The sequence below is a fragment of the Poecilia mexicana genome, unplaced genomic scaffold, assembly GCF_051168715.1.
Source record: "Poecilia mexicana isolate PSO_F unplaced genomic scaffold, ASM5116871v1 scaffold_12, whole genome shotgun sequence".
Taxonomy (NCBI): domain Eukaryota; kingdom Metazoa; phylum Chordata; class Actinopteri; order Cyprinodontiformes; family Poeciliidae; genus Poecilia; species Poecilia mexicana.
Window position 1 is genome coordinate 4,761,677 of NW_028263381.1, and position 26,308 is coordinate 4,787,984.

The 26,308-nt window shown below is 40.2% G+C and overlaps 1 protein-coding gene across 1 annotated transcript in view; it reads left to right on the plus strand.

Moving 5' to 3' along the window:
• Positions 1-3: 3 nt before the first annotated feature.
• Positions 4-26,308, plus strand: part of jmy (junction mediating and regulatory protein, p53 cofactor) — a 31,280-nt gene continuing 4,975 nt past the window's right edge. The window contains exons 1-8 of the mRNA XM_014984345.2: positions 4-3,873; positions 12,251-12,424; positions 22,115-22,265; positions 23,301-23,470; positions 23,931-24,096; positions 24,764-24,954; positions 25,059-25,133; positions 26,109-26,204. Coding sequence (XP_014839831.1) covers positions 3,025-3,873; positions 12,251-12,424; positions 22,115-22,265; positions 23,301-23,470; positions 23,931-24,096; positions 24,764-24,954; positions 25,059-25,133; positions 26,109-26,204 — 1,872 coding nt within the window. The 5' untranslated portion in view covers positions 4-3,024. The remainder of the gene's footprint in view (positions 3,874-12,250; positions 12,425-22,114; positions 22,266-23,300; positions 23,471-23,930; positions 24,097-24,763; positions 24,955-25,058; positions 25,134-26,108; positions 26,205-26,308) is intronic.

Here is a 26,308-nt window from a genome sequence, read left to right on the forward strand (position 1 = left end):
AAGACTCCTATTTATTATTAATGTACAAAAGATTGTTTCATTATGGGTTGCTGAAAGTGAAAACAAGTCAACTTTCAACACAATAGCAACAACCCAGTTTAAACTTTTTCTTCCACCAGGGATGTTTTGTAAACATCTCCATGTTCCCAAAGCTTTTTAACATTTGGCCTTTTTGAAACCACAAACTTAGATGTGTTTTATTGGAACTGAATGTTACAGACCGACGCAAAGTAGCACATAATTTCGAAGTGGAATAAAAGTCACTCATGACTTTCATGAAGTTATTTTATTTCTTTTTTTTTTTATTTTATTTTCTTCTTAATAAAAATATCAAAACTGTGGTATGCATTTATATCCAACCGCCCTTCCCCCAGATTTCTTATTTGTAGATCTACAACTTTATGGCCTCTTCTCTAAAACTCTGTAGAAAATTTGTGTAACCTTCAAAGAGCAGCTGAGATAAATTACACACATGTGGACTCTATTTACCAATTAGGAACAGCTTGTTTGGAATGGATTTTATTTAAAGGTAGACTAAATTACGCCAAATTCAAAAGACACACTTTTTTCAAGATTTTTTTTACTTGTATAAAAAATTGAAAGCCATTTTTCTGTACAGTTTACAACAATAGCCTACTTTGTGTGAATCAATCATATAAAATCCCAATAAATTATATCAGTTGTGTCCAAGTTTTTTACAATGAAGGCCCAAAATTGTGAAGTTCAAAGCAAATGGGTGACAAAAAAGTATTTCAATTAAAGTTTCAAAATAAAATTGTTGTTGCTTTTTAGAAATGATTTTATTGGCCCAAGAAACTTGGGAGATTTCAGTGAAATAGACAACATAGTGATATTTTTGTAGAAAAGTTTCTTTAAAGGCCAAAACATAAACGGTATCTCTCACTATTCTGGACTCTATTTACCACCTGTACATTTTAAGAAGAAGTGGGGAAAAAGTTTGACCTTTTTCGTAAATTAAGACGTGTTTAAGTGTCTTTGTGTTGAGGTTAAAACTCTACATTAGGTCCCACACCAGAGTTAACCCTTGTGTCCAGAAAGGGGTCCAATCGACCCCACACAAGTAAAATTTGTATCATTTTCCACAGTCCTCTACGTTTGCCTCAGTCCTCGCACGCACAAGGGTTAAAGAGAACTTGACGGGTAAAATCCCTTTTTCCAAAAAGAGAACAATCAGTGAAGCTAAGATGCTCTCTCTCTATGTGGGCATGTTTTAAAACTTGGCTGTCCTGAGGGAGTTTTTGATTTCCTGTTTATTCGTGTAGAGTTTAGTAACATGACATGGAGTGTTTTTCTATTAAAAGGGTTTTCTTGCTGGAAAACATGCTATTTTTCCCTCACTTGGTATCCAAACACATTTTACCTCATGGAAACAACTTCAGTTTTTCCACTTGCACTGTCAGATAAAATAAAAGAACAAATTGCACAAATTTACATCTTCACTGCAAACATTTTCATTGTTCCTCTGTATGTGATTTTTGGGGGATGTGATCATAAAAGCAGAAGATAATTGAGCATAAAGACTAAAGAAGTGTAACTCGTGTTCATGTATGACAAAGCACATACGCTTACATTTTTAATAAATTATATACAACGTATAAAACAGATTTGGTAATAGCCTCTAGTCTGAACAACAAAAAAACAACAAAAAACTATGAACAGATTGAATAGATAACATTTTGAACAACAAACAGATCAGAAAGCACAGACGTCAAAATTAACAACATAAAAAACGAAACAACTACATTAGAGGCGAAGAAGTCTACGTGAATAATAATAAAACGCTTACATTTGACTTTTGCTTAAACGTCGTCAAAGGTCTTTTGATCCACTCTGCTTGCTATATATGCATTTTTTTCTTTTTGCCTACAGTACGTGCTGTACGTAATTGCGTCACGGATTTGCCCACGTGTAGATGTTTATTCTCCTCGTGCACGTCGGCTGAAGGAGAAAAAGAGGTTTAACAAAGTCCGACTGGGATTGAGGCATATTAAAGAATATTTAGGTAAATTACATAAAATAATATAGCAAATATTGGCAGTATAGTGTTATCTTTGTTAAATATTTAATTAAGCATAAATAAGAAAAGGCATAACATATGATGCCTTCATGGTACATGGGATAGCCCCAAACAGTGGTAAAAAGTGTATTCTACACCTTTGACTAAACCTTTTACAAAATGTATTTGTTTATCCTATTTAGTGTTAATCTATATAAGGTCTATGGTGCATTTGAGTTCATAAAAATTAGTACATCATGGTAATTTGTTTGCCCTGACACAGAGAAGTGGGCTCACCAATCTGACAAAAATCCGCTGCTTGCAGTAGGGTAGGCCTACATGTCAAAATGTAAAACATAAGATGGCGGAGAACATGAAAAACAAAATAAGGTTAGACAATTTAAAAAGATCCATAGAAAGAAGTAAGTAAAAAAAAACTATTTTAGATTGAGATGTGTTTTTTCCCGATGAAATCGTGGACACTGAACATAGCATGCGGAGTGTTAAGTCCCTCCCCGGATTTGACAAACGCGCACGCACCTTGTGCTTGTAAACAGAAGCTCACACGTGACACGGGGAGCAGAGCCGAGTCGCGCGACCGTATTGTCTGAACGGACAAAGAAGCGTACTGTGAGCGCGAGCTTCGGCCAGGTGAGCGGCCAGGTGTTATGGCAACCGGCGTTATGTGCGGCAACACGAAGCCGAGTTTTTGCTCGTTTAAAGACCGAGGTCTGGGAACGCGTTTGGTCGCTTGAACTTATTGTCTGAACCGCAAATCCTTGAGCTCGGTGGGAGAACATTGTTGACTGCGTTTTCGCTGCGCTCACGCACACAGCTGGTTTACTAAACTGGAGAGCCTTTGTTGTTCCAACGCAAATCTCGCTGATAGGGATTTTTTCCCCCTCTCTGTCGCTGTCGTCAACTAGCAGTAGCCTTTAGCCTCGACGTCAGAACAAATTTATTTCCGAACAACCTCAATCTGTGCATTCAGATTGAGGCCGGATGAGATGTCATTCGCCATGGAGGATAATTTGGAGTCCGGATGGGTGTCAGTCCGACCCAGAGTGTTCGACGAGAAAGAGAGGCATAAATTTGTTTTCATCGTGGCCTGGAACGACATCGAGGGAAAGTTCGCCATAACCTGTCACAACAGAACCGTCCAGAGACGGAGCACTTTTCTGGACTTGGATTGTAGCCCCGCGGCTGCGCTTCCTGTCCCCGCTGCTGCTGCTAAAAGTCCGGCCAAAGCGAAGAAAGACGAAGCCTGTCAAGCTGGTAAAGTTAGACCGCACTCTGTCCCGACAGGAAAACCCACAACAAGCACCAGAGCCTTAGACAAAAAGACTGTAAAAGATGATGGGTTGAAGGCGTTCGAGTGCGTCAGCCTCCCGTTAGGGTCCTGGAATATTGTTACGCCGAAGGAGATGGACATGGAGATCCTGGACGTCCCTTCGTCTCCCGAGGATGCAGACCCGGGAGACGGTGAGCTCAGCCTCCGCGAGGACTTCAGCTGGGCCGGCCTGTTCTCCTTCCAAGACCTACGGGCGGCCCACCAGCAGCTGTGCGCCGTCAACTCGGATCTGGAGCCCTGCTTGCCCCCGTTCCCGGAGGAGCAGTCCGGCGTGTGGACGGTGCTGTTCGGCGCCCCGGGGATGTCGCAGCGGGAGACGGACGCGCTGTGCTACCAGCTGCAGGTGTACCTGGGTCACGCCCTGGACACCTGCGGCTGGAAGATCCTCTCCCAGGTGCTTTTCTCCGAGGGCGACGACACGGAGGAATACTACGAGAGCCTGAGCGAACTGAGGCAGAAAGGCTACGAAGATGCGCTGGAGGCGGCCAAAAGGCGGATGCAGGAGGTAAAAAGGGATTATTTTCTCATAGTTTTTATTCTTAATAATAATAATAAAAAAAAACACATAATCATTTAAGGTGATTTTAATTATGTCAAAACTCATATATGTGCCGTTTATTGTCAGTGTTTATAAGATATCCTAATTGAGCCTCCTGTTCTCCGGACACCCCCCTCCCCCCCTTCCCCTTTGCATAGTCCACCATCTGTTGCAGCAGCACACACACGGAGCAGTAATGTGATCTGCTCTGGCCAGACATCCCACTCCAGTTGGCTGAATTGTAACAAGGAAGTTGCATAGAAACATAGGGAGAACAAATGGAGGTGGAGTTACGCAGCTGTTGGCTCTGTCTCCGCCGTTATCCCATATAACTAAAAACACGCAGCATCTTAATTCAGAGTTTGCGAAAACTTTGTGGGCCAGACAGGACATTTGTACAAGCCTTGGACAATGTACTAGCGTGCTTCAGATTGGCTTATGTTTAGTTATGATTATTGTATCGACCGCTAACATTTGCATGTTTTACACTAGGGCTGAAACGATTAATTAAATTAATCGTGATGACTCCATTATTGAGATAATCGTTAACTAATTTAGTCATCGATTAATCATTAATTGGAGTAGTATATATACATTTTCCATTTAAGACAAAAAAATCATTTTGCCTTTAAAAATGTTCTTAGAATTCCTCAAGTAGCATCTATCTATCTATCTATCTATCTATCTATCTATCTATCTATCTATCTATCTATCTATCTATCTATCTATCTATCTATGTTCTACAGTTTTTCACATATTGATGTAAGAAATATTTTCTAGTTACAAATGAATCCTTTGCTAGAAATAATCAAGCATACACTAAAATATGGTTATTGTTTATAATAAAGTGTTTTTCTTATTTTTAAAAAGGAATTGAATTGTTTATTCTGATTTTTTTAAAGTATCTAATGTATAAAAAAATCACACATAGTCATAAATATTCAAGCAAATACTTTTTAAAATATTTTGAATATGACAAACTGAATTAAAACTCACAAACACAAGAAGCTGTGAAGCCACCACCACGTTTCTCGCGTCCATTCCATTCTTTAAAGGACGCTTTCAGATAAAAACAAAAACAAAACAAACAAAACAAACAAACAAAAAAAAAACCCTTTCCAGACCTTGGATTCTATACCTTCCCTTTCACAATTATCTACCTGGTTGCATTGGTTTACAAAGTGACCAAACACGATTAATTAGGTTTCTGTTTGTTCCAGAACAAAATGTGAAGTAGTTTTACAAGAGTCTGTGAAAGCCAGGTAACAACCCAGTTATAAAGATGGTCCTTGGGGGTAGAGATGGGCGGGCGGGGGGCAGAAACGAAGCCAACTGCAAGTCTTTCATCATCCTGGCTTTGTTCATCTGTTTGATTCACAAACAGCTGTGTGAGGGCTCGGCCAGGCCCAAAATAACCTACACGATGACGAAGTGACTCACTTTTAGGTTTATATGCGACGCCACTTTTCTGACAGACTTTTTTTTTAGAGCAGACTGTGACTTGTTTTATCAGGTCATTTTCTGTGATAGGCTTAACCTGCATTAAGAAGCAAGCAGTTCCGATACAATGTATGACTTCTACAGCTGCTTTTCAGTTGCCTTTTTCTTAGAAAATTAGTGAAAAGTGATCATTTCTTTTGGATCACATTTGTTGATCAGTTGTTTTATTGTTGTCCTCATTCCTTGATCTCATGATGTGTCGTGTGAGTTCTCTTGGCAACTTCTATATTTGCATTTTTTAACCTCAAACCCGTTTCGTCATCAGAGGGATGACCTCTGATTTTTGGGCTGATATTGATATCTGATGTTAACATGTTACTGCTGATAGGAATGTTATTGTTCATGCAATTTTCTTCAAAGAGTCATTCTAGATGGAGATGGCTGTGGGCAAGAAGGGTTTCCTGTAGAGGTCTGAATTGCTGTGGTTCTGAAGAAGCCTCTGACTGAACACAGTTTGTTATAACAGTTTTATAGGTGCTGCTGCAGTCCATAATTGTCTTGGTTTTACAATAACAATATCTAGTCATTAATGGCAACAAGAAGGAAATTAATATACATTATTAATATCAGCTCCTGGTTTACATATTGGACTGATACAGATATGTTAAAAATAAAATATAAGATTGAATTTCTAATGTATGGCACAGGTGAAGTTGCGATGTTTTTAAGTGGAACTAACAAATTTAAGAGCAAATTGAACAGACGACATCAGATAGACATGGTGCACTTTTTGGAAATTCTCTTCTCTTTTAATATATATAAACTCACTTGTTGATTATTAAAGGGGCAGCATAATGTATTTTGCAGGCATATAGTGCAATTTTATAGCACTATCAATTAACTATGCTACCTTCAGTTGTTACATAAATCATATATGACTTTAAAAATTTGACTTTGTCATTTAATTTCTTGAAATTGGGTTTATGTCTCTTTAAGAAACTCCTGCTCTTTCTGAAACTCTACCTTTAGAAAGTCATGACAACATGGCTCCTCTATTAAACCTTAAATTTTTTTGCCAGGATTTCACTGAGCAGTAGTAGTGCAATGAGCTCAGCAGATGTGCTTTTCCAACAGGTGTTTGCTAATTGCTGCTGGCTAGTCTGAAGGAACTGAGCAGGGGAGAAGTGCTCTGTGAGGCCAAAGCTCAGAAGCTTACACTGCATGCCAAAGGAGGAGCTTTGTCCTTGAAGGCGGAGCTAGGTCCATCCATGTGTTTTGCATGGGAGATTAAAGAATTTCTCAAACATGCATGAAAGAAACAATGTTAATGTTTCTTTGATGAGGGAATAGCATCATAACATGTAAAGCTAGTAAAAGTCGATTTTTACGTAATGCTACTTTAAAGTAGGCGATCCATTAGACGCTGCCTTCTTTTATGGCACAAGTGTCTTTATCCTGGAAGGTTTCTGTCATCAGAAACGCAGCAACAGCAGAGATAATATTTACTCTATTTTATTGGATTGTACATGTTTTTCTGTTTTCCAGGTCAGTAAGTCCGTTCCTAATAAACGCTTACTGTAGGCGGTGCGAGGCTGTTCTGACCCGGAGCTGCTGCTATGAAGGGTCTAATCCTGTTGAGACAGGATAAGAAAGAGGACAGACTGGTTTACTTTGGTTAAACTGAGCTGCTGGTTGATGTCCGTAAATTTAGCAACACATCTCCAAAATCAATCTGCAGTTTTCCAGCTTTATTGGGTAATCATTATAATTTGAGTTGCAATATTAATCAGCACACATTCTGGTTATATATTAGGGGAAAATATAGAATATTTCCTGCTAAGATGTTTTTACTTTCCATTTAAATCAACACCAGCTTTCCCCTGATTGGTTCGTTAAAGTTCTGGAGCAGCTGCAGACTTAAAATACTTGTGTTATTTTTATGAAATCGCTGCGCTGTCTGGTCTTATCACCATCACACTGACAGACCGTGTCAGTGTCCAGACCTTGCTCTCTCAGATATCCGGGACAGGACGGACCGGTGGTCTAAGACCACGCATCCCCTCCGTGTATCTGTTGATCATTGACCAGAGTCACTTTGACCGTTTTCCCTTATCTCTGACCTGTTACTAAAGAAACCCAGACCAACAGCTTATCAGCAGTGAAGTTCGTGCTTTAAAAGCTAATAGTTACAGATTAATGGCTTACTCAGATATTTATGGTTTTTTTGTAGTGCAAAAAATGTGATAATGTAGTCTTATAAACTAAACTTTATTAGTTGTTTTAGATATAGAACATAGACTCGCAAAGTACTTTATATGAAGAGTAAAGGACTTTGTTGTATTGCACCAGGGCTACAGAACAACTTCCTCATGAATGCAAAGCTAAAATTTTTAAATCAGTATTGCATCATAAAAATACAATACGTTTCTGAGTTGGAGATGATTTCAGTTTTACAGGATTTAAAATTTCTCTAGATCTAATCCCTAATTGTCATTAATTCACAAATGTATGAACGTCTGTCTCCTGAATGAAGGTTTGGTCTTACTTTTTGTAAAATGATGCAGCCACTCACCGTGACCTTTTGTTCACATTGCTAACGTCACTTTGGGGAAATGTGGATGTATTTTATTCTGTCAGACTTGCACTCAATTTTATGTGTTCACAATTTATTTAGATTTTGCCTACTGGACATGTAAAGTCATTCTACAGAATCAGCACTTTTCAACATTTTAAAGCATCCATTATAATTTGGGGAGTTCTGTTGTGGGACTTTGGATCTTATTAGCCTGTTTATTGATGTGTTGGCAACAGAGGGATATTTTTCTTCGTCTGTTCAATCAGATTTGACAGACGAAGGACCGGGAGACTGCAGGGTTGTTTCAACATCAGCTACCTTCTCAAGTGGGATTCCCCAAGGAACCATATTTGACCCACTGCTTTTCCTTAAACGTACTGTGTTTGGATCAGCTCTTCATAGAGTTGAAATTTAATTAAAATTGCTACATTTTTGTTTTCCTTGTTGAAACAAGCCGTGCCGTGATTTCTGGGTAATTTAAAATGATTAATTTTGCAATATTGTCTAAAGTTGAGTGAAGAAAGAAGCAAATAGTCCTACTTTGGCTCTACAGCTACATGGCTTTTGTTCTCCTTCCACGGGCTTTTAGAACATTCTGAAATTGATAAGATTTATTTAGTTGTGTTTATGTGGCCTATCTCCTTGTTACCTACCTTGTTAACTTTACAGAGATGAGCAGCTGCCTTTCTCTAACTTTCCTTTTTAAACTGGGGTACCCACTTACACCCAACATTTCCAAAAGCCGTTTTAGGACGTTAATTCTTTGTAGGTAATTTGTTTAATTGCTCTGTGTTTTGAGTTTCCAGTTGGAAATGCATCTCCTTTTTTCTTTTTTTGCTTTTCAAACATCCGCATAAATCAACTAACTACATTTTGTGCAGATATTCGTGTTAATTCAGCGGCGACAGACGTTACATTTACTGTCTTTCAGGAAGCATTCCATCTTTGAGGAGGCCTGTTCACAGTCTGCATGAAAGAAAGTGAAGGCCTTCTCTTTCCTGAGTTGTATTTCAATTAAAAGGCACGAAGAGAAGAAAACTACTGCGGCGTAAGATGGAACAGATTTATGGCCGACAGGAACCGGTCTTAATGATAGGGTCTGCAGCTCCAGTATATCACCGAGAGGAAGATCTTCTAATTACGTCCTCCGCGCTTTTGCGGAGGGCTTTTGTTGCCTTTAATGCTAAACTTAGCTTGTAAAATTGTACCTTTGTAAAAGTGCTTTTAAAACACGAATCCAAACCTGCCGGCTAACTTGTTGCAAGTCAGCCTCATTAACTTTGAGCTCATGAGCTTTGAGTTAGCTAATGACGTTTTTTTTTCCTCGTTTTGTAGGCATCACGTCTCTATGCTGTTGAAGTGAAGTGGAACAATAACTTATTCATCATTTTTCCAGTCTTTGAACTCATATTTCATATTGATTCTAAATGATGTAATAACACTTTAAAAGTAGACTTTTCCAAACCCTATCCTGTGTGACTTCTTGGCTCATTTAGCTCAGGGGGTTTCCTGGCTAGCGGGGTGTGGGGCTGGTCAGCGGTTGCCAGGGAAACCCAGGGCCAAGGTAAACAGTAGGGGCAGTGTTGGAGCTGAATCGGGCAGTGTATGTCACAGTGTAGATGGGCTTAGGAAAATCAGCTCAGAGTTGATATAAAAGTCGTCATTCATATCTGTGGCAGATAGAGGAGCAGTTTATTCGCCTCTTCAGATGATTGTTGGACGGCGATACTTTCAGTGCCGCGTCTGAAGCAGAAGTAGAGGAGATGTGTTGCGCAGTTTGAATCAAAGAAGCTGGTTTCTGAGAGAGCCCTAAACAAAAGCTCGACTTAGTGGCGTTTTTAAGAACAATGAACAGTCTGTGGATTGTTGAACATATGGTATGAATCAGTAGCAGTCAGAATCAGTGGTTGTTTTTTTTTTTTTTTACTCAACAATGTGTTTTGTGATATCATTCCTGGCTACACATTAATGAGCATGTACTTACAAATCCTCCCAGGCTGAGTCTTTGTGCTTGTTGAGAGGTTTTTTTTATTCCTTGCCTTGAGCTTTGAGGTAGCCATTGTTTCAGACTGCATTTAGTTCAAATTGGAGCCAATTTAAAATGAAGTTTTAAATAATTAAAAAAAATTAGGATTAGAGTTATCTGTTATAAAATGGATTAAAGTGGGTAGAAAAATACAAGCTCCAAAGAACATAGAACAAAGTAAGGTAAACCACTCTATGAACACATAACTTGTTAAAAATTGGCACTTAACTGAACGCGTTCTTGCCATAACTTAAAGCTGTAGTATTAAACTTTTATAAAAAATTTTCTTTCTTTTTTTTTTTTTTTTTTTTTTTTTACATATTTGTTCAAAATGCTCATTCATGTAAAATGAACTCTTCTGCCTTCTCCCACCACTCCCAGTACTAATTGCAGAAATACTCTACTCGGTCAGAAACAACCAATCAGAGCCAGGAGGAGGGTCTTAGCGCTGTCAATCACTCTCATGCTCACCCTGCAACATACTGCAGCTTTAAACTATTTCCATAACTAGAAGGTTGGAATGCAATACTTTAATGAGTTTGCTCCTGAATCACAATTTTTATTTTATTTGCCAGTTTATTTTCTCTGAAATGGAAAGGTAGTTTAATTAGGGAAGCATGATCTATCTGCATCTACACTGGTACTAACAGATGTTCATAATTTTTTAACATATTGGTAAGGGTCTGATAAGTAGAACTGGGCTGATATTAATAAATGTTTATGTTCATTTTTTTGGTGTTTGTGTTTCAGGAGGGGGGGGCTTGGCACGTCACTAGCAACTTTTTAACTATAGCATTACCCTTGACTACAAGAACGTTAGATGTAGCACTAGCTACGTTTTATGTCGTCTTCGGTCCGCTTAATACGCGCCATCAATTTACCACGTGCAATACAATAATGTTTTGGATTATTTTCAGTATTTTTTTGTGAAATGAAACCATTTCAAGAAACTGCTTTATGTTTACAAGTAATTTACAAATCCTAAAAATCCTTAAGTTCGTACATACTTGGCTCTCAGTCTACTATGGTTAAATTAAACTCTGTTGGTTAAGTCCCCAAAACCCCCTTTAACTCTGTAGCCCAGTGGCCCACATCCTCCTAAATCCGGCCCTGGTGTTGAGGATTTCATAAGTAAAAATGTCCTTTACTAAAGGTAATGAAGTGTTCACACAGATTAAACCCTGAAACAAAAGCATGCGTTGCAAGATGATGTAGAAACTGTCATGTGACATATTGGTGTTATTAATGTTATCAAGTGAGTCTGAAATCTCTCTTTTTTTTTACCCTGATAATGATCTATTTCAGTTACAGTAATCAAGAAATGCCGTTTACATGGCGGCGTATTAATCAGAGTAAAGGCTGAGTAAACATGTTTGTCCTAAAGCCACTAATGCAGCTCAGATGATCACTAAGAGGGCAGTGAGTTAAAGCACTATATATAGTTCAGAAAATGTCTGGGAATGTGGCCAAATGTAATCTAGGGGAATAATCGTCCAGAATGTGTAGCAATCAGTGATCCTGGTTGATGTGCTTTATGTAAACCCCTTATATATGAAGCAGGTGAGTGAGAAATTTACACTTTCCTCCAAACATGGACTTCAGCTTCATGTTCTACATCGAAGGAATATGAGAAAAATAAAGCAAACTTTATTGAGCATACATATAATAAAGGCACATTGTCTGTACCCTTGTGTCTGAACAATAAACAATAATAAAAAAATTGATAATGACAAAAATCAAGGATAAAGTCAACTATTTTTTCTACGATTATAGAAAAAAGTCATAACATTACGAGAATAAAGTCGTACAGGAATAATAACACAAGAATAAAGTTGAAATAATGGCAATAAAGTCATAGTATTATGGGAATAAAGTCTTCGTATGACTTTATTCTTGAAATATGACTTTTCTTATATTATAATGACTTTATCCTTATGTTTCCCATACGACTTTATTCTTGTAATGATGTTATTTTGTATGATGCTATGACTTTAGTCTCATAATATGTTATTCTTGTAATATTATGACTTCTTGTAATTTTGTCATTTAATTTTTTTCTTTTTCCTTAGTATAACCCTAAAGCTCCATTGTAGGATCTTGATTGTAAAATTTAAAAAGTGACTTATTTTAAGTTTGCTTACATAACTTGTTGCTCTAACTTTGCTGTGAGGCGTCAGCATGAGCATTGGAGCCAACCTACAACTCTCCAAATGCACTTTTTAATGAATTCAAACCATTTTTCAACATTGAGGGTGGGTTCGTGGTCCACTTTTCAAGCCTCTGTCCCGTGTGCTTTGTCCCAGGTGTTGGACAAGCACAAGGCCACGGACAGCATGGTGGAGCTGCTGCAGGTGTACCCCGAGGAGGACGAGGCGTACGGCGAGCTGCTGGAGGCGACGACTCAGCTGTACCACTACCTGCTGCAGCCCTTCAGGGACATCAGGGAAGTGGCAACGCTGCGGCGGCAGCAAATTAAGGTAATTCTGCACACAGGCACACATAAACAAATACCCATCTGTTTTTCGAGCTTGTTTTAAGCAGGTTTAGACCTCCATGTAGCCGGATTACTCATTTGCCCTTGAAGACAATTTGCCTCCTGTCGGGCGGATCTTCATAAATCAGTGGACCACATGGTAAAAAAAAACGGGTTCTGTGGTTTTGGATAGAGCAAGGCGACCCTCCTCCAGTGAGCATCCACGCATAAGCCCACTGCCGTCACATTACTGGTACATGCTGAGGCTTATGAAGCTGCCGTGGTGATGATGAAGATGATGGCAGGATGGAGGGTAGAGGATCAGCTAGAGAGGCTTTTTCCCCCTTGCCTAGAGCAGATTAACCACCAGTCTAAGTATTATTACAGCGGCCACTAAACCACTCGGTAATTCTGCAGCCTCAGCACTCTTCCTCTGCTCTCTTTGTTGCCTTTCTTCATCAGAGGCTTGGAGAGAATCTAGTGAGCTTCAGAGGTGACCCTTGATAAAACCTGTCCTATCGGTCAGCAGGTCAATGCCTACATCTGGACAATTGTTAGACAGTTGCAAAACTGATGTGTGCTGAATTTAATTTTGAACTTTAAATATTAGCACCTCTCAAATAAGCAACAGAACAACAAAAGCTTACACTTTCCATTCAATTTCAATTCAAGTTTATTTGTATAGCAAATTTCAGCAACAGGGCAGCTCTATATCATAAAAACATCCTACAGTCATCAATTGTGAAACAAGCGATAAACATTAAATTAAATTTAAATTTAAATGTTCAACTTGCTGCTATTCAAAAGTAACTCTAAACAGGTGGGTTTTTAGCCTTTAGTTTAACTTTCCCACGGTCTTAAGAGATGTGGCCATTTGGACCCCATGAGTTTTTTACTCTGTTGTGGTCCAAAGAGGTCACACTGACCCCATGTGTGCTTCTACAAGCTTTTCTTTGCGTGGTTCTGGGAACTGACGGTCTGACAGGACAGTCTCCCTCCCGACCTCTGTTTCCCTGCTGTCCAACCGTGGCATTTGCCACGCTCCTCCTGAGCGCCGGATTAAAGCAACTGTGTGTCAGCTGTTTTCTAGAAGCTCCAGATTTGTGGTGCAAAGATACTGAATGTTGGTTGTCCATGTTTGGTTCTAGTAGTCTAGAACCAGAATACCAGAGTGGTTGGTCAGGTTGACACAACAGATCTTCAATGTATTTTGGCGCCATGTCGTTAAATGGTTTAAAAACTAACAAAAGTGTTTTAAAGTCTATTCATATACCATGAACTGTGGCAAAATCTCTCTGGGTCATTTTATGTCTTTTGAGTATCTTGGAATTGAGGTAAAAGGCCACAAAAGAACTTTGATACTAACCTTATACAAAACTCCAACATATGTGGAAAATTTCTTTATGGACTTCAATGAACTTCTATCTCTCATATGCATTGACTACGATTGTTTGATAATTGTCGGTGATTTCAACATTCATGTTGACAACCCCCAAGACCGAGGGGCAAAAAAGCTATTTGATATATTAGAGAGTTTTGGTTTAACACAACATGTCAAACAAGCAACACACACTCATGGACACACACTGGACCTGGTTATCAGTAAGGGTGTGAATATTTCCAATGTCTCTGTAACTGATGTCGCCCTGTCGGACCACTTTGCTGTTATCTTTGAAAGTTCTTTATCCATTAACCCACTTGGACAAACAGCTACTATCACAAAACGTACTTTCACAGAAAACACAGCAGAAACATTTAATCAAATCTACTCTTCTTCCTCGCCCTTAAGCTATAATAACGTAGATAAGTTGGTAGATGATTTTCAGTGCAAACTTTCAGATATCATTGATTACATTGCACCCATTAAAGTGAAGGTTGTGTCTGGTAGGAAGAAATCTCCATGGAGAAATGCACAAACAGTTCTGTCTGCAAGACAACTCTGCCGTAGAGCCGAACGGAAATGGCGTAAAACTCAACTACACGTTTATTATGACATCTACAAGGAAAGACTACGTAACTATCACACAACACTAAAACTTGCAAGAGAGGCTTTCTTTGCAGATGTCATAAACAAAAACACTAACAACGCCCGAGCTTTATTTGATACTGTTGACAGGCTCACAAATCCTCCTGTGATGCTGCCACCTGAACTTCAATCTAATGCCGCCTGCAACAAGTTTTCCAGTTTCTTTTCAGAGAAAATTCAAAAGATCAGAGGATTAATCTGCACATCCACTCCAAAGCCAGTACCAATGCTGTGCCCAAACAAAACGAATGCAGGAAAAATGACCCAATTTCAACTACTTCATTATAAAACCCTAGAAGAAATTATAAGTCAATTAAGCTCCAGTTCCTGCTGTCTGGATGTCCTACCCACACATTTCTTTAAGAAAGTCCTGCCTGTCGTTGCTAATGATCTGCTCCATATAGTAAACACATCGTTGTCTTCAGGTGTTTTCCCCCAGACTTTGAAAACAGCAGTTATCAAACCACTGATAAAAAAGAACAATCTAGACAAATCACTACTGCAGAATTACAGGCCGATCTCCAACCTCCCATTCATCAGCAAAGTTATTGAAAAAGCAGTTTTTAAACAATTAAATAACTTCTTAACAATAATGAATCGCTTTGACTCCTTCCAGTCTGGTTTTCGTGCTCACCACAGCACGGAGACGGCCCTTGTAAAAGTGTTCAATGACATCCATATAAACACAGACTGTGGGAGAACCACAGTGCTGGTTCTGTTGGACCTCAGTGCAGCTTTCGACACTGTTGACCATGACATTTTACTGAATCGACTGGAGAGTTGGGTCGGACTCTCTGGTCCAGTGCTCAACTGGTTTGAATCTTACATAAAGAACAGGAATTTCTTTGTTTCAATTGGAAACTTCTCATCAGAGAGGTCAAAGGTCACATGTGGGGTACCCCAAGGCTCAATCCTAGGACCCCTTCTTTTCAATATTTATATGCTCCCGCTGGCTCAGGTTATAGCAGGAAATAGGATTAGCTACCATAACTATGCGGATGATACACAGCTCTACATCACGATGTCACCAGGTGACTCTGAACCCATCCAATCACTGAACAGATGCTTAGATCAGATAAATGTGTGGATGGGCCAAAACTTTCTCCAGCTGAACAGAAACAAAACTGAAGTTATTATCTTTGGACCTAAAGAGGAACGAACTAGAATCAATGCTCAGCTTCAGTTATTACAACTGAAAACCAGGGATCAGGCCCGAAACCTGGGAGTAGTGATGGACTCTGACTTGAACCTTCAGAGCCACATAAAGACAGTCACAAAGTCGGCCTTCTATCACCTGAAGAACATCTCCAGGATTAGAGGACTAATGTCTCAGCAGGATCTAGAGAAACTCATCCATGCGTTTATCTTTAGCCGTATTGATTACTGCAACAGCGTCTTCACAGGTCTGACTAATAAATCAATCAAACAGCTGCAGCTGATCCAGAACGCTGCTGCTCGCGTTCTCACTAGAACCAGGAAGATAGAGCACATAACACCAGTTCTAAAGTCCCTACACTGGCTCCCTGTAGCTCAAAGAATAGACTTTAAAATACTGTTGTTAGTTTATAAATCACTGAACGGTTTAGCACCACAATACATTAAAGATCTGTTATTGCTGTACCAACCATCTAGACCCCTCAGATCTTCTGGTTCTGGTCTGCTCTGCATCCCCAGAACCAGAACCAAACGAGGAGAAGCAGCATTCAGTTTCTATGCACCACGGATTTGGAACAAACTTCCAGAAAACTGTAAAACAGCTGAAACACTGGGTGCCTTTAAATCTCAACTTAAAACCCACCTGTTTACAGTTGCTTATGGCAATTGATGCCTTCTATGTATTTGCGAGTGACTGGGAGTCATTGCGCGTATATAAAACCCTGTAAATTCTAGACTAACAGGTAACCAATTAATGCACAAAATCCGCGTAGGACAGCGAAAGTCCTAGCGCAAAATTTTTGCGAAACAGGCGGACGGAGCCTGGTGCTGCAAGGCTGGAGGCCTTGTCCTGTTAGGCTGTGATTTTATCTTTTCTTTTTATCTTTTTATTACTTTCTTTTTCTTTCTCACTGTTTAAAATTATGTAAAGCACTTTGAAATGCCTTGCTGCTGAAATGTGCTATACAAATAAAATTTGATTGATTGATTGATTGATATTCTAGGTCTAGATAGCCTATTCTATCTACACCAAAGGAGTGCATCTTTTCGTGCTTTTGGAAACTTATTTTTGCATAATACACATATATAGCATAGGAAGGAGTGCGTTTTTAAAGACAAATCATGATTTTGCTGCTGCCTCAGCTTTATGTCAATGTTTAGCCTTTCACAATTTCTCACTGTGGCTGCCAACAACCCTTAGCTCATTAAGTTGGTTGCTATAACCACTATGGTCGGCTCCAGATGGAAGGAGTCCTTTTCTCAAGTCCAGTGGTCTTGTGTTAAAATTTAACACATCCACTTTAGTTTAGTGTAATTGGTAGAGTAGTCATCCTGGGATCAGAAAGTCGTGAGTCGGTGTGACTGGAAAACCGCTCATTATGGTCCATTTCCAAGAAAGTTTTTAAGGGACTTTTAACTGAGACAATTCAAGCTTCAGCAGTACAGATTGTTGGTCATTTAGGACGTGATAATTATAAATGAAGCCTTGGTCCTGTAAACTGATGCAAAATTTTTTTTTTTTTTTTTAGATTTTTACGTTTAAATAGCCAAAAAGATTCTGCATTTGAGTGTATTTTTTGGCACTACAAAGAAAGCTAAAACTGAGGACACTCTGTTGGTGATTTAAATTGTTTTCATAGTTTGTCTTCAATGTACATCAAACCTTGGGATTTTGCTAAAGCAAAAATACTCCTGTGCAATTTATTTTTGGTAAGAGTCTGTAGTTTGTTTTTAAAAGGGCAGTGGTGCATAAAATTTCCTTCTTTTTTTTTTTGCATCATGTTATAATGTTATTCCCTCATCCAAACATACCTGGAGTGTTGCTTTGATTATTTCATGCATGTTTGAGAAATGCTTTAATCTCCCATGGCAACCATTGAGGGGAGCGAGGGCCACCTTCCTGGACGAAGCTCCTCTGATCTGCAGTTTCCAAACTTCTGAGCTTCCACCTCACAGAGCGAGACTCCTCCACTCAGCTCCTTCAGACTAGCCAGCAGCAATTAGCAAACACCTGGTAGAACTGAACATCAGCCGAGCTCATTATAGAAGCTGCCTATCTGTGAAATGCTGGTTAAAAACGTTGTTAAAGTGTTAATAGAGGAGCCATGTTGTGACGACTTTCTGAAGGCGGAGCTTCAGAAAGAGCAGGAGTTTCTTAAAGAGACAGAGGCCCAATTTCAACGCATTAAATTACAAAGTCATGTTTCTTTAAAGTCACATTTGAAATATATGGCATTTTCTATAACAACTTAAGGTAACATAGTTCCTTGATTGTGCTTTAAAATGGCACTTTGTGACCAGAAAACACAATGGAGCCCCTTCATAATATGAAAAGTAAAATAATTAAAGAACATTTTGTTGTTGTTGTTCGTTAATTTAATAACATGGACAGGAATGTGCAAAATCTTTCACGTATATTTGAAAGCACCACCTCGTTCGGTTAAAACAAGCTTGGATTGTTTCTCAGGTATTGTTCGGCGCTTTTCAATAAAATAAGATTGAAACATCAAAGGTGTCACTATGACTTTATAGCACCTGGGAAAAAAAAAAAAAACGGGTATCACCAGGTCAGGCTTTTTAAAGATCGTGATCGGCCAGAAAACTGCAATCGGCGCTCCCCCCTGATGAACAGTGCTTCTCCTTCTCTAATCTGCATTCCTTACTCAGCATGCTGATCCCGCATGGCTTCACCAACCAACACAAACAACTGTGTGTTTGTGGGTGTGTTTATGACCCTCTATTATGATGGTATTTAGGTTCTGGGGTGGATACTGATCTAAATACAGAATTTACAGTTTCTCTCAAAATGTAAAATGTCCGTAGAGCAGAAATCTGTTTTAAATTTCACCTTTCCTCGTCGGTGAATTCGCTAAAAAGACCGACTACAGTTTAAGAAATTGCTTGATGTTATCTTGCTTTTCTTTTAGTGCTCTAGAAAGTATTTCAAGCTCACCGGTGAGTCAGAGTGTTGATCTGTGTGGAACAGGAGAACTGTGTTTATTAATATCAGCTCTATGGAGTTGAATGGGTTCATCCTGTTGTCAGAACTCTCTTCTATGTGCTTTGATTGTTAATTAAAAGCACTGCTCTGATTGGCTACCTGTGAAAAAGCTGTAGTTTAATCAGTTAATGAGGTTTAACACACATATCACGTGTAGGGTATTTTTAATTTATTATTTTGAATCTTAATTAAGTGATTAATTATAGGCTACATTACTGTAAAATAAGAGTTGAATAAATAAAACTGATAGGCTCTTTGTTTAAACGCATAACACGATTCAAGGAATTTCTCTCTCTCTCTCTCTAATTTCAGCATTTCTTCACCGTTTTTGTTTTCATAGATGGAAAATCTGCTGGATGCCAAAGTTTTTTGTTTTTTTTTCCCCCAGCTCTGCCACCTGCTTCCCTCAGGGCGATCCAACGACTAAAAACAAAGCTGTATGCAAACAAATTTGGTTTGTAACCTCACACAGGAAGTAGTTTTTTCCCCCCTCCCTCTCCATCTTTAACTCATGAGGGAAAATGAAGGAGTTGGGAATTGGTACACATTTTCATTTACATGCAGTTTGCATTGTGCTTGGCGTTGCTGCTAAAAGAGCAGTCGGGGATCAGTTTCTGACTGGAACGGCAGCCTCGCCTGACCTCCTTTGTTGGTGTGAATGTAAATACTGGAGGGATGTGTGAGACTGTTGTAAAAACACAAGTGCTTCAGATTGCAAGCTAAGCTGGAAGAATGAGCCATTTATGCTGAGTGTCTCTTCTATCTGCTCTGTGCCTCGAAGTTTTGTATCTGATTTGTGGATTAGAGGTGCACCAACTGCAGTTTTCTGACCAGTTACCCATTTTATAAAAATCCTGACCTGCTGATTACAATTTTTTTGGCTGAGAAGTCTCTAAACGTAGTGAAAAAGTAGGTAGCAGTGCATGAGATCGGTCTCACATGTTTGCATTAGCTGATATTTGAGCTCCCAAAATTGGGGAAATGATCCGATTTATCAGGATGTTTTTCTTTAGAAGGCAAATGAGCTTAGAAGTGGTGGCACAACGAAGCAAAAACAAGCCCAGTCAAAATCCAGACCCAAATCTCATTCAAAAATCTGCAGCAAGACCTGAAAATAAATGTTCACATGCATTCACCATGTAGCCTGACTTGGTTATGAGTCAGGTTACAATATTCAATATTCTACTAATGTCAAAAAACACGTTTGTGGTTATGACATGTCAAAGCTGAAGCGTTTACATCCCAATCTGTGAGTGAAAGAGAAGCTGCTCATTTGAATGGAAGATCTCCTGATGGGTGCCTAGTGAACTATGGTAACCTGCAGGATGAACCTACACGCTGTGGGTGTCCTGTTGCCTGGAAGGTCAGTGGGTGGCCATGAATTAGAAATGTGGCAATACCCCCAATGCGTCTGAGGCGGATCGCGCCGCAGTCGGGGTCCAATTACCGCTTCACACAGCCTGCATTGTCACACGGTAACGGCTGTCCCTTTGGTCCCCCGATCCCACCTGCGGGGTTCGCCTTCCTCTGTGAGGCAAATTCGACCCCGATTCAAAAATGTCACATGGCATAATATTCAAATTAATTAGTTCTGTGGCCTGGATCGAAGTAAATTGTCTCCCTGATTACAGCTGCTGTCGTTATTAATCTATTGTTGGGTTTAAACCAATCAGAATTGTCTTGGATTCCATGAGCTCCACATTCTGGTGCTCGTTTCCAAACCAAATCCAGTTTTTAACCATGTGAACCAGCATCATCTTCTGAGGCATTTATTCTCTTTGCTCGCCTCTATTAAGAGTTTTAAAGAGCATTTTATTTTAGGTCCAAGTCTAAAAACCTTTTGTGTTCATTCAAAAGAAATCCTCTAAAACGGCTGAGAAACCTAATGTCTCCTCTTTTCCACCTTTAAGAAGTTCCAGCTGCATGATAAACACTCCCGTGTGTGTGTGTGTGTGTGTGTGTGTGTGTGTGTGTGTGTGTGTGTGTGTGCGTGTGTGTGTGTGTGTGTGTGTGCGCGCGTGTGTGCGCATCTGATCCTTCCTATTTTAACCAAATGCGATAGAGACCACCATGACAGCACGCATGTCGTAATCCCAGCACTCCATCATGGGAAGTGGTGTCACCTCTATTTAAAGACCGTTTGACACGTCTGCTTTCAGTCTCCCGTTCGAGCCGCAGTGTCGAGACCTGCCGCCGCCACCGTGTTCATAAGGAGGGAACACTGACTGCTACCCGTTTGTGTCGGAGCCTCCTGCTTTGCATAAAAACCAGTTCAGCAGACTCCAAATCACGAGGCGGTTTTAATATCGAGATGTTTGGCTTCAGGTCGTTGTGTCGCTCAGGTCAACGGGGTCAAAGCGAGCAGAATCGGCAACAAGATGAAGATAGAAATAGGTCGTGCCGTTCACACTGTACACTGTCCAACTTGCAATACCCAAACACTGATGTAATGCACTCGACTTTTTCTTGACTAGATTATAATTGTTTTTTTTTTTCCTTTTTTTTAATGGTGCTGATGTAATCTCCCCGCCCCCATTCATGCTCTCTGCTTCACCTCCAGACCACTCCCTGTGCTCATGCCTCCCGCGCACGGTTCCCCAGGAACACAACGCGCTCACCCAGTCACCACGCCGTCTGCTTTCAAGTCCTTTTGTTGGCGATTATTGTAGCGGTGTTTATTTTGCAGCTCCTGCGCTCGCATCTGTTTTACATTGAGACTTTACTATCCGGCTGCACGTGCCGAGAGGCCCTGGAAGGGAGTCTGCTTTATTGGCTGTGTACATTTTGTTCCACACGCTGCCCGTCGTGTCATCGTTGTGGTTGTTTCCTAGTGAGGTCTCACACATGGCAAGCGCTTTCAGCTCATCTAGCTTTTTTTTCACTCATGACTTAGGATTAGCAGCTAAAATGTTACAACTTTAAAAGTTGTGCATTATTTTTTAAAAATGTCCTTTAGTGGATTGTTTTAACATTTGACCAGTGGGAAGCTGGGTTACTGTCACTATAAACACTAATAGCCGTACCCTTCACCACCCTCTGCTGTGGACTGAGAGTATTACAGAACCCTTAGTGGGTTTTTTTACTAGATACTGTGAGGCTGAGGAAGGAAAAATTGTGCCTTGTCAAAGTATTCACACCCTTTGAACCTCTCTGTGAAGGCCCCAGATGTTTATGAGAGGACATTAGTGAGCAAATTAGTGGCGTCATAAAGGCAAAGAAAACTAAAACTGCACATTACTCCCAACGCAGCGTCCCTCCTACAAAACACCAGTTTGTTTAAATTAAAACAACAAATTCAAATGAACCAATCACATTTATCATTGTCTTCAGCTTAACAATTACGTGCCATGTTGTGTTAGTCTGTCCTGATAAAATACATCAAAGTTTACTCTACTGTACACAATGTGATGGGGATGAAAGAGAGGTGGTTGAGATTTATTTCTACTAATATTATTCCAGTTCCAGCTGTCAGAACTTTGTGTGTTGAACCTGCTCTGCCTCTCTCTCGTCAGATCTGCCTGGAGACGGAACGTCTCGGCCCTCGCCGCGTGGAGAGCCTGAGGAAAGAGGATGAGGAGTGGCAGAAGAAGGCTCAGGCTGCCGTGCTCGCCATTCAAGACCTGACTGTGAAGTTCTTTGAAACCACAACCCGAGCTCAGAAAGGTAAACGGAGACGAGAGGCATTTCCTCCATCCATGGGAAAATGTCAGACGCTCCATTTACTTTGGCGTTTTAACATTTGAGTGTATGTAGGTCGTTTGTAGACGAGTTGCAGCGTGACGTGCGCTAGAGCCTTCACTCCATCGTCCAACCAGAGGGCAAAGCGCTCGCCGACGATGACGACCACTGGTTTTAGTTGTAAAGTTGTCAACACGACGTGGTGAATCTTAAATGTATGCATGATATGTAAAAGAAAAAAAAATACATGGATTTGCTACCAACCATCAACACAATGACATCTAGAAAAGGTAGATGAATAGTTTTAATTAGAAAAACAGAGAGACAGATTGAGGTAGGTCAGTTATGCTAGCTGCAGAAATCGGTGCGTTTCAGTCCAGCAAAAAAAAAGTAAATAAAAAAGGTGAACCACCCACCAACTCTCACAGATTAACAGTAGAGCAGGTGTTTAGATTAGCTAACCAACCACCACCGCGTTCAGACGATCGCTTTTTAATAAACATCAAACCTGTAGACACAGAAATGTAACCGACTGAATGTTCTGTTCTTTGTGTGCGAAATGTTTGCTTGTTTTTTGGTGCTAAATACTGACACTTTAGTGGAGCTGTTGTTAGTCAGTTGCTATGACAACAAGTCTGTGTGCAGCATAGCTGACAGGGAGCGAGAAAAAAGAAGAATACAAGTGGTTTATAGTTTTTCTTCAACGGTTTTTTCGAGTCACTTTTTTTCCCTTTGCAGTGGCACTAAATTGATAATAGAAACATCTGGGGTTTCATTTTGTTATCAGAATTGTTCTACCATGGCAGCGTTGTGCACATGCACAAAATTTAAAGATGTAAAAATAACATTCTTTATGGAATAAGTTAGTTTTTTTCCTGCTCTACATACAAAAGGGATTTTATTAATATTTGATCAAAGTATCTTTTAAACTGGAGTACAACTAAAATGTGCCAAAGCATCAGTTAAATTCAACTGGTTCCTGTTTTCACCAATGCTGTCTTCCCTCCTGCATGTCCGCAGCTCTGTACGAGCGGATGCGCGCCGACCAGAGGAAGTTCGGAAAGTCAGCGTGGGCCACAGCAATCGAGCGCATGGAGCGGCTGCAGTACGCTGTTTCCAAGGAAACCCTGCAGCTCATGAGGGCCAAGGAAATCTGCCTGGAACAGAAGAAGCACGGCTTGAAGGAAGAGGTAAAACGGAGCGACGCAATGAAGAAAAAGAAAAGTTAATACAGACAAAGTGTTTTTACTTTAATAAGTTGGTGCTTTTCCAAAAACAAGACTTGTGCGTTAAGAGATGGAGGGAAAATAAGCAAGATAATGGACTCAGAGCAATGATCTCATGGCTCTGGCATCCCGTGATGGAGGGAGGAACATCCTGCTGTACAACAGTGGAAATGACTCACTGGGAATGACAATCGGGTCAAACGTTTGCTTTTCATGCAAACCTGCACCCTGCGTCTCATCTCAGGAGTCGAATGCTACCAAACAGGAATCCGCTTCGGCTTCCACTCCGTCCGACTCGCATCAGAAACAAAAAGCGCAGTCGGATCATGTTTTATGTTTTTTGGGAAAATCAGCCTGTCTGCATGTCTGTGTCCTTGGAGGCCAGGGAGGGCATGACGTAACGCTGAGCCTGTGCTTTTTCCAGATGCAGAGTCTGCAGGGTGGGGAGGATGCAATGATGCGACTGGACCAGCTGGAGGCGCTGTATTACGAGCTGCAGCTGCAGCTGTACGACATTCAGGCCGAGGTGCTGCGTTGCGAGGAGCTGCTGCTGACCGCCCAGCTGCAGAGTCTGCGCAGGCAGATGATGGGTGAGCGTCTGCGTGGCGCTGTTTCTGTCGGATCCAGGGGGAAAAAAACACTTTCTATAAATGTTGTATCCTGTCCCTAAAAATAACATTTTTTGTATTGCTATGACGCTTATTTATTTTTTATATTTTTAGTTTGTTGCATGAGTGTCAGAAATTTTAGTTTAAATAATCCTGACCCTATTAAAGTATTAATAGAGGAGAAATCCTGAAGGCGGAGTTTCATTAAGCACCCTTTAACTCTTTTCATAAAGAGCAGAAGTTTTTAAAAAGATGCTTCATATCAAAGACAAATTTATTTTGAACCATATTTGATATACGCAGCATTTTTATAACGACTGAAGATAACATAGTAACTTGATTGTGCTATGAAATGACACTCTGTGGCTGGACAACACATAAAAATGTCCTTTAAATTAAAATGAAGTGCTTGTTTTTGTTCTAACTCACTATCAAACATTTTAATCGCGACTGCTGTAACACATTTTAGTGAAAATGTGGTACAGTTTGGGAACATCACTCCTTAATCTGACAAGATAATTTAGATACATTCTTGTTAAAACTCAAAGGCTCTTGCTGATTATTTCCTCGTGTTCTCTTGTTCACCTGATCTGGCTCTAACAAAGCCATTTATTCGTCAAACTAAAACCTCTGCTGGTTCTTCTCCCAGAGCGACAGGATGAGGTGGTCTACTATGATGCCTTCGAGAGCCCAGACGCCATGAAGGGCGAAGAGGAGCCCGCATCCCCTCCGTTACCCCTCAGAGATGAAGAACTGTGCGTCCTGCAGCAGAGGACGCGGCAACTGGAGGCCCGGAGGGGCCGCATCACTGCCAAGAAAGTCTACCTCAAAAACAAGAAGGTCCGATCTGCATGCTCCTTCAAATGCCGCCGGGTGTTTCTAGCTATTTAAAGCTTTGTCTGTTACACCTTTCCATCTCGTTTTTATTTATTTTTCTTCATTAGGAAATCTGTATCTTCAATCACAACCAGAAAATCCAGCAGCGCCAAGGAAACGACGTCGACTTCAGCTCTCTGCAGGTACTGTGGCAGGTCAGATCCAGTCGTTTTGCTGCCTGTTGCTGCAGCAACAAGTTAGCATTCGCTATGTGGGTTTTTTTGTGGGTTTTTTAAAACTGGTATTTGAACCGATGACCTTCTCGCTGCAAGGCATCAGCGCTACCACCTGTCCCACCATTCAGCTCATAAATCAACATGGAGAAAACAAACCAAAACCAGAGAAAGATGCAGCGTGCATCCATAGTTTGTGATCCTTCTGTAGCTGAAATAAAAGCTGCAGGTCATTTAAAGGCTGTTTGAACTGCATGTGGATCTCTAGACACTCGTGTTTGTTTGAATGTCAGCTTTCAAAAGCATCTCACACAATGTTTCTCTGCTGTGATGGTGTCTTCATTTATCACGAGAAATTTCTTATAAGAATTCTGATTTATCGTCTCAATAAATTTTAATTTATGCAGTTGACCGTATGATCAGAAATGTTATTTTTGCTATTTTCTCCACTGTTCAACTAGAGCATAAATAAATATCAGTAAATTAAAAAATGCGATTAAAAGCAGTTGTTTGCCGTTTAAGTCAAACTTCCTGAAGCGAGTAGCGTCTTGAAGAAGCCGGTTCCAACTGGGAATGTCTTCCAGGGCCACGTTTGTGTCTGTAGGGCTTTGAATGCTGTGGCCTTCAGTCCTAAAAATTAAGTATTAAATATTTAGTTAAGTCATCATTATCTCAACAATACCACAAAATATTGCGATATAATTCCAAGTCCATATTGATCTGCAGCATCCACAAAGCATCGGTTTCCATTCAGGCCCAAGCATAAAACTTAATTTCCCGTCTGGCCAGAGCGTCACATTATCTGCTATTGTGACCATCTATAGGAAATTTGATACTTTTGCAAAAATATTGTGCAGAACAACGTTAAATAAATCCAGCTTATCGCCACTCAAACCAGTCGCACAGGTGGATCTAAACCCTGCTTTTTTCTCTTTTTTTTTAAAGGGAGGAGAAACTGCAGAAGATGATGAAGCAAAGAGAAATGTAAGTGTGAGTCAGGAAAGGCAGAGGACTCTGGACAGACTGCGCAGCCTCAAACAGGTGAGGATTTCACCGTCGTTATTGCCAATCTCCTCCAGCCTCTGCTGAGTCGCTCTTTCTACTGTAATAGCTGCATTAAATGTGAGAATTATGTCAAATCGTCT